The sequence below is a fragment of the Dipodomys merriami genome, unplaced genomic scaffold (genome assembly GCF_024711535.1).
Source record: "Dipodomys merriami isolate MVZ:Mamm:240054 unplaced genomic scaffold, mDipMer1.0.p SCAF_1, whole genome shotgun sequence".
NCBI classification, from domain to species: Eukaryota; Metazoa; Chordata; class Mammalia; order Rodentia; family Heteromyidae; genus Dipodomys; species Dipodomys merriami.
This window is the reverse complement of record NW_027202270.1, coordinates 125,090,860-125,099,166: the sequence shown is the minus strand read 5'-3', so window position 1 is coordinate 125,099,166 and position 8,307 is coordinate 125,090,860. Positions and strand designations below refer to the sequence as shown.

The 8,307-nt window shown below is 40.9% G+C and overlaps 2 protein-coding genes across 3 annotated transcripts in view; one reads left to right on the top strand and one right to left on the bottom strand.

The window, feature by feature from the left end:
- Positions 1-20: 20 nt before the first annotated feature.
- Positions 21-4,774, top strand: Slirp (SRA stem-loop interacting RNA binding protein). Its single transcript, XM_070028773.1, has 4 exons — positions 21-131; positions 2,431-2,489; positions 3,438-3,545; positions 4,672-4,774. The coding sequence occupies exons 1-4, from the start codon at positions 35-37 to the stop codon at positions 4,741-4,743; spliced, it is 336 nt and encodes a 111-aa protein (XP_069884874.1). The 5' UTR covers positions 21-34; the 3' UTR covers positions 4,744-4,774.
- Positions 4,763-8,307, bottom strand: part of Snw1 (SNW domain containing 1) — a 33,786-nt gene continuing 30,241 nt past the window's right edge. The window contains exons 12-14 of one of the 2 annotated variants that reach the window (XM_070028723.1): positions 6,960-7,077; positions 5,541-5,704; positions 4,763-5,460 (exon numbers count right to left, since the gene is read on the bottom strand). In XM_070028723.1, coding sequence (XP_069884824.1) covers positions 5,262-5,460; positions 5,541-5,704; positions 6,960-7,077 — 481 coding nt within the window. In that variant the 3' untranslated portion in view covers positions 4,763-5,261. Of the gene's footprint in view, positions 5,705-6,959; positions 7,078-8,307 lie in introns of both variants that reach the window. The other variant, XM_070028718.1, reaches the window with a different exon arrangement.

Genomic DNA, 8,307 nt, shown 5'->3' with positions numbered 1-8,307 from the left:
CGCGACCTGAGGTCACACGGGAGCGCCTCTCAAGATGTCAGCCTCGGCCGTGCGGGGTGCCGCGGCGCTGCGCGCCACCCTGGGGCGGCCGGTTGCGTTTGTCAGGAAAATCCCCTGGACGGCGGCGGCTAGTGAGTGCTGGGGAGCGGGAGGGGCGCGGCCTAGGCCCGGGCGGCCCGCCGAGCCAGCCGGTGGCGCCCGGGCCGGCCCAGGGCAGCGGGGGACGCTGGTTTGCAGTAACCGGTGTCCCCGGGCGTTCCGGCCGCGCAGTCCGGGCCGCCTCCTGCCGTCTGGGAGTGGGGAGGCGTGCGGGTCCTCTAACAGCGAGGTACCCCAAGCGTGTTGAGGTTGAAAACCGTGTGAAGTCTCCCCCAGGTAGCTGCACCTTGGCGTTGGGAAGCGACTCTGAAGCCAGTCTGCCTGGGTGAGAATTGCAGCGCAGCCATTGGAAGAACTGAAAGCACTTCGCCCCCATGCTTCAGTTTAATCGTTTTAAAAATGTAATCATGAATTCGTGCCTCATACAGTTGGGGACAGGATTAAATGCACTTGCCCATAAAACTTCCTGATTTGTACTAGATTTGTACTAGATTCCGAAAACTTAAGCCCCTGGGCGTGTTGTAAGGAAACTCAGTCGCAAGAAACAGAGAAGCCAGCACTTACGAGGCCCAGTTATGAGTCTTTATTAGAGAGAGAGGGACGGGGGAGAGGGAAAGAAAGGCAGGGAGGGTGGGAGGCAGGAGTTGGGGAGAGGAGAGGGAGAGACTGGACTGGTGTGTGTGTGTGTCTGTATCGTCTTTGAGGGCATGTTCCTCAATGGCTTCGTTTCGGTCTTCTAGGCTCTACCTCCTAAAGGTTCTGCCGCCTCCTAATGGCAAGTACCACCTGCTGCTGGCATGAGTGTTTGAGGAAGATTTCAAAATTCAAACCGTCACATTTTGGAAAGCGTTCTCTAGAACTTGTTCTCTATTATCATATTCTGTGAGACCTTTATCATGGCACTTGGTTTGACCATCCAATAAAACGCTCTAGAAATTTACCCTCTGAATTGAAGGATTCCTTTACATTTATTTATTGAATATTTATTCAATTTTGGATCCCTACTGTGTATTTCATGTAAATACTGTCGTATCTATATAGCTTATAGAGTAGTAGTGGGACTGAAGCTTACAAACTCCAAATATAAGCAGCTGAACTAATTAAGTTTAGATGAAGTAGGAGATATAAGCAGGTAATACAAAATTAAACCAGCAAAATATAACTACTGTAGTTTAGAAGCGAAACCGATGTGTTGTTGTTTTTTTATGTTTAAGTCTTTGAGGCCTCACAAAGCTAGTACAATGTTTTATATTACAAGAGCCCAATAAAACTATATTCAGTGAAATGTCTCTGGCATGACTCTGGATAGGTATATCCAGGGAAGAGAAAGCTGGGTAACTGTGTCTCACATCTGTAATCCTAGCTATTCTGGAGGTTTGAGATCTGAGGATCAAATCCAACTCTTACTTCCAGTTAACAAGCAAAAAGCTGGAAGATGTGACTCAAGAGGTAGAATACCATCCTTGAGCAGAAAAGCTAAGCGGGAGAGGCCCTGAGTTCAGACCCCAGTACTGTCACATACATACACAAGGGGAAGAAGAAAAAAAGGGAATCTACAGGATAGGACTGAGAGGATTAATTTTGCTGTTCTGGAGAGTTCCTAGGGGCCAGCCATGGGAAATGGCTGGAAAAGTAGTTTTAACCTGCTATAAACTTTTAAGTTATGAAAGACCAAACACTGTTAGGATTTTATTTAGAGCTGTTATGCTAAAATACCCTGGATTATAATCATTTTTCTTTTGTATGATCTGCTCTCAGGGATTATAATTGACATACCCAGAACAGCATGCACTATGATGAAAACACTCAATATTTGCTTAGTATGAAGACTGCAGTTAGTTTAGTAATTTATTCATCCATTTTCCAGACAATAACTAAGTCTTTTACTTTACAGCAGTATAATCAGTCTGGTAGCTGTTTGCTTAGTTTTAAGGCCAAGGGAATGCAAAATAGTTCCTGTCTTCAAGAAATCTGAGGATATCTGGGTATTGTTGGCTCATGCCTGTAATCCTAGCTAATCAGAAGGCTGAGATCTGAGGCTCGCTGTTGAAAGCCAGCTTGGGCAAGAAAGTCTGTGAGACTATTATGTCCAATTAAACACCAAAAAATTGGAAGTAGAGCTATGCCTCAAGTGGTAGAGCACTAGCCTTGAGCAGAAAAACTCAGAGCACAAAAAACAGCACCCAGGCTCAGAGTTCAAGCTCTAGGACTGGAGAAAAAAAAAAAAAAAAAAAGAAATCTGGGGCCTGTAGGACCTCTTTGGGTTTTATCTATAATCTGGTTTAGAGAACTCAAATATATTTCTTGATTTATCTTTTCCCCTTTGAACAGATGAGTTACGAGAACACTTTGCACAGTTTGGTCATATACGGAAGTGCATTATACCTTTTGTAAGTATTATTTTTAAAAATTCTATTGGGAGCTGGAAGCTCGGGGATAGAGTACTTGTCTAGCATGTACAGGGTACTGGGTTCAATCCCCAGTGTTGCAAATAAAGATAAAAAAGTACTGTTATCCTTGAATTCTTAATTTTTTAAATGAAAACATAAAGATATGTTAACATCTAATGGAATGAAAGTTTGCTTAATGGCTAAACATACATATTATTTTATAGGGGGGCACAGATTAGCTGGGTCCTCTGCTTGATCTCACATAGCTGTGGTCTAGCTTTTGTCCATGTAGCAGTTTGCTTCACAAGAAGCTCAAATATGGGGGGGGGGGTGAGGGGGAGGATGGGAAGGAGAAACAAAGGAGGTTGCAATGCTTGATAAGAAATGTACTTATTATCTTGCCCATGTAATTGTAACCCCTCTGTACAGTATTTTCACAATAAAAATAAAAAAAAAAAGCTCAAATAGGGAAAGACAGAATTTCTTTCAACTGTAGAACTGAGGTCCCTGCCTTTTTATATTTTAGCTTTAAGTTTTCTACTAGGGGCTTCTTTTAGCTCCTCAGGATGATCTGCAGTTCTTTGTGACCTGCCTCCTCTGTGATCTCCCATGCCCCATGTCAGCTTGCTTCTCTTTAGAGGCTCAGCTTTTCTAGTTCCTAGGAATTAGGAGGTAAGAAAGAAATAAGCAGAATGCTTTAGCAACCATTTCCACTATGACTGCATCTAGAATGAGAGGAAATTCATTATCTATTCATCATTGGCAGTGGAAAAACAGCACTAACACTAGGAGTTAGCCTTGAATAACTAGGACAAATATGTATTAACAGGATGACGATTATTAGTATCTTTAGTATGATTTTGGCAAATGAAAATGTTGGTAGTTTGAGTTGGAGCTCATGAAAATTTCAAATTCATGATTAACCTTTTTTTTATTTTGAACTGTTAGGACAGAGAGACTGGCTTTCACAAAGGTCTGGGTTGGATTCAGTTTTCTTCAGCAGAAGAACTTCAGAATGCAATACAACAGGAAAATCATATTATTGATGGAGTAAAGGTAAGTCTGTCTTGCTTTCTTTAATATTTGTTAAAGTGGTGGTGGTTATAGAAGGTCTGGGAAGGGCTGGGAAGATGGCTCAGTGGTAGAGCACTCGTCTTGCATGCTCAAGGCCCTGGGTTCAATTCCTCAGCACCACATAAGCAAAAAGAAAAAAGCCGGAAGTGGCGCTGTGGCTCAAGTGGTAGAGTGCTAGCCTTGAGCTGAAGAGCTGAGGGACAGCGCCCAGGCCCAGAGTTCAGGCCCCATGACCGGACCCCCCCGCCCTCCCCCCCCCAAAAAAAAAGGTCTGGGAAGTACAGAAGACTGTTTTTGTTGCTGGGCTATAAGCCTCTAACCTCATGTATGCCAAGATACACCCAACAGCTGGAAGACCCATACATGGTTAGCAAGGCGTATGTACTACAGAACTGTGCAAACAGTAGTCCAGACCAACTTAGGTTGAAATCTTGGTTTTTCCATTTACCATGTGATCTTGGCTATACGGGTTTTTTTTCTTCTCTCTCTGGTCGTGGGGCCTCAACTCTGGGTCTCGGCACTTTCCTCAGTTCAAGGCTAGGGCTCTAGCACTTGAGCCATAGAACCACTTCCACCTTTTTCTACTTATGTGGTGCTGAGGAACCAAACCCAGGGGCTCATGCATGCAAGGCAAGCATTCTACCACTGAGCCACCTTCCCAGCCATGGGTTTATAAATTTTTAACTAAAGTTCAGAACAAGAGACAAATTCTAAGCACTTCAGTTACTAGTACCAAGTCCCTAATAAAAGGACACTCTTTCTAGGCACTGGTGGCTCATACCTATAATCCTGTCTATCTACTCAGAAGGCTGAGTGATCAGAGTTTGAAGCCAGCTGCGGTAGTAAAGCCCACGAGCCTCTTATCTCCATTTAACAACCAAAACCCCAGAAGTGGAACTGTGGCTCAAATAAGAGAGTTAGCCTTGAGAAAAAAAGCTCAGGGATAGTGTCCAGGCCCTGAGTTTAAGCCCCAGGACCAGCAAAAAACAGGGGGAGAGGGTGTGTTCTTATATCAAGTGATAATATCCAGTTGTGATGTGTGTGTGGCTTTTTTTTTTTTTTTAAACCAATAGTGCCTTGTCTTAAAGTGCTTATTTTTTCTCCCCAGCTCCATGTTCAAGCACAAAGACGAAAAAATTTACAAGGGGATCAAACATCTGATGAAGAAAAATATTTCTGAATAATTATCACTCATTAAATAAAGCAAACAATTTTTTCTAAATGTTTTTATTGGAAACAAATAGTTGCACTAAACAAGACCTTATTTTCCCCACTCCAAAGTAAAACAGCACAGTAGGGGGAAAATTCACTTGCTAGCACATTTCCAAAATGTGAACACCCTCATTGTGATTGAGGCAACTTCACTGATAAAACAGTCATTCTTAGACAAAATAGTACCCCCAGACTACTGACATTACATAAAAGGAAGTGGTCTTGACTGTGTATGTGGGGTGGGGCTGAGTATATTCCCTAAGTGCCAAAAGTTGGGAAAAGCACAAACACAGCCCACTCTTTTAAAAAAAAGGAAGTAATTCAAAGTAGCATTTTCAGTCCCCCATCTCTCTTAATAAAAAGTAGCACTGGGATCTGGCACCCAGATTTGGTTTTTATCCTGATCGTTTACAAACTGTATTGGCCCCCAAGACTCCTATCATTGGGGTTATGGACAAAGTTCATTGAGTGGGAAAAGAGGAGTATCTATTCCTTCCTCCTCTTCTTGCCTTCATGCTCATGTTCCTTGGGTCGGCTGCTATCTGAGGGTCTTTTAGAGCCACCGTGCTGTTTAGCTTCTTCCAAAAACTTGTCCAAACCAAAAGGATCTTCCTCAAACTGAACTGGTCCTTCCCGTCCTCTCTGCCTGCGGTCTGAACCAGAAAACTCTTTGTCCGGAACAAACCTAGGGAAAAAGAGAAAGGACTATGAAATACTTTTGTTTCACTGATATGAATACTGAGACAGGGTTGTGTGCTGTGGTACCTGTTGGTTTTTATTCTGGCTTCTAGGTCATCACCATACATGTCCTTGTCCAGATTTTTACTAGGCCTATAGATACTCTGGGCCATGTCTTTACCACCTCTCCAGGCTTGATCATAAACATTGTAAATTTCATCCTCTCCACCTGCAAATCCACTGTCCATACCCTGTGGAAATATGGATATAAAATAAATGTTTTATTATTATCAAAAGATCAACCTGATTACTCATGAAGAATAAACACTTGTTATAGCTCTCATTAAAAAAAAAAACCCAAAACCCAAAAATCTGAACTACAATTTAAAAAAAGATCTTCATTAAAAAACCCCACAAGTAAGTGTGTGTGTGTGTGTTTATTTCCCCATCCTGGGGCTCAAGCTCTGGGCCTGGGCACTGTTGCTGAGCTCCTTTTTGCTCAAGGCTAATGCTCTAACTAGTTGAACCACTCAGCACTTAAGGCTTTTTCTGATATTAATTAGAGATAAGGGTCTCACAGGCTTACTTGCCTGGGCTGGCTAGGAACCAAGATCCTCAGATCTCAGCCTCTTGATTAGCTAGGATTATAGGCCACTGGTGGCCAGCTAAGATTAAAAAAAGAAAAAAAAAAAAGCTTGTTCACGTCATGTTTAGGTCCTTACCTAGAGGAACAAAGTACAAGTTTATCTATGTTGACAATGCAGTCATTACAACTGATAGATCCCAGTGCTGTTTTTTATTATGAAAAGCTTCCAGTTTGTTCGGAGTGGCAAAACATTTCTCTTGTCATTTAGAATTCAAATGTTATATCCCTTAAGTTCCTGAGGGCATCAGAAGATACTATGGCTCTCAATGAAAATCTTAAGTCAACAAGGAACAAAGATTTTTATCAGAATTTTAAAATACTTGATGTTTATCAGTGTAACAGAAGACAGTTCAAAATATGTGCAATTTTCATCCTTAAGTCTTTGGCTCAGGCGAAAAAAAGTTTTGGAATCAAGATTTAAAAGATTGTATCTTAATTCTATCTATTAATTGTCTAACCTCTAAAGCTGGGCATATAGTAGCTCTTGTCTGTAAGCATAGCTACTCAGGAGACTTGGATCTGATGGCTTAAGGTCAACCCAGCAGAAAAATCTTCAGGACTCCCTTTTCCAAATAACCAGCAAAAAAAGCAAGGCTGGAGGTGTGGCTCAAATGGCAAAGTGCCAGCTGAGCAAGTGCAAAACCCTGAGTACAAATTGATACTGCCAAAAGCCCAAACCAAAAAATTGTAGGCAGTGGTAGTTCATGACTGTAATCCTAGCTATTCAGAAGGCTAAGATCTGAGGATCGTGTTTCAAGGCCAGCCCAGGCCGAAAAGTCTGTGAGGCTCTTATCGCCAATTAACCACCAAGAAGGTCAGGTATTCCTGTAAACACAGAGAGGCTGTTTCTCAACTCATACCTTGGACTGGTTGAAGAGCCTTTGGTCATACTGAACTTCATTTGAGGTTCGAGGATTGGGTACACCAAGAGCAATCACTTCACTGATATCTCGATTTTCGTTTCTCTGCAGTTTTGATCTATTTGAAATACAAGATCATTAATTGAAACTCTTTGCAGACAAGGTGAATATATTAAATTAAAATATAACTAATCCCAGAAACAGAAAATGAATACATTATGATGCACAATTACAGAAGGTAATCCTACAATTATGACTTCCTGGTAGTGCAAAACAATATCTGAAACTGGTTCTTGTGACATGAAATAATTTAATACAAGCAATTACCTTATAACCATGCCGTTATCCAGGAGGGTTCAGAGGGTTGTGGAAGTGGATAAAAATTGATGCATCATTTGAGGCATTCTCTATAAACCACAATCAGCTCTTTTACCTAACTACATTTAGTTTGTATTAGACATTCGAATTACTTCCTCTGATGGTTCAGTATAAATGAAATCTATATCCTAATGAAACCTAGTGATTGCCATCAGCTATTTTACTGGAAATTCCGATCTTAAAGTAATTTCCACAGACAATTTAATTTTTATCCAAATCACTTATTATAGCTTTTCTATGTTATCATTTCTCAAGCTGGTCTTGAACTCTTGATCCTCTTAACTTTCCAAGTTGCTAGAATTACAGGTATGTGTTAATATGCCTGATTAACTTCACTAGGTTTAAGTGCCCAATTTATTTACAAAGTCATATTTGAATTTTATAAACATGTCCACTAATTGAACACTTTCACACTTCATTCTTCTTGTATATTGTAGATTTGCTCACAACTCTGCATTGCTTCTCTGCTTCCTCTGACTATACTTATCCAGGGATATAAAATGTACCAATTAAATCAGCAGGTATGATTTAAGATAACTTAAGAAAACGTATCAGCTCCTAGAATGATCAGAGCATGAAAAACTATGTATTTGGAAAGAAAATGATGCATATTTGCATTTAATTTTCACTCAGAATCTTACCTTCATACTACAGTATTTCCCCAACTTTTGAGGCACTGCAGTCCTCAGACTTCAGTGAATCACAATCTTCCCCAATTCCTATTTTGTCCCCAATACATGCATCTAGTTTGTTTCATATCACTATGTATGTCTTAAGGATGCTTGGACATTTTCACTAGTTATTTTACATGATATTGTCCCTCTGAATTTTAAGCTCAACTTCTTATGAGGTGGCTGAATCTTATTTCTTAGAAAACCTAGTCTTCACCCATTTAATTAGGTCTACTACTTCTGCATATAAAGGGATGTGAATAAATGTTTGACAGCATATTTCCTGTATGAAGGCACGT

Bases quoted from the DNA above. Each gene is read 5' to 3' on its own strand.
- Slirp (XM_070028773.1), top strand. From the start codon at position 35: ATGTCAGCCTCGGCCGTGCGGGGTGCCGCGGCGCTGCGCGCCACCCTG. The intron at 132-2,430 runs GTGAGTGCTGGG...CCCTTTGAACAG, and splicing joins CCCCTGGACGGCGGCGGCTA to ATGAGTTACGAGAACACTTT. The intron at 3,546-4,671 runs GTAAGTCTGTCT...TTTTCTCCCCAG, and splicing joins ATATTATTGATGGAGTAAAG to CTCCATGTTCAAGCACAAAG.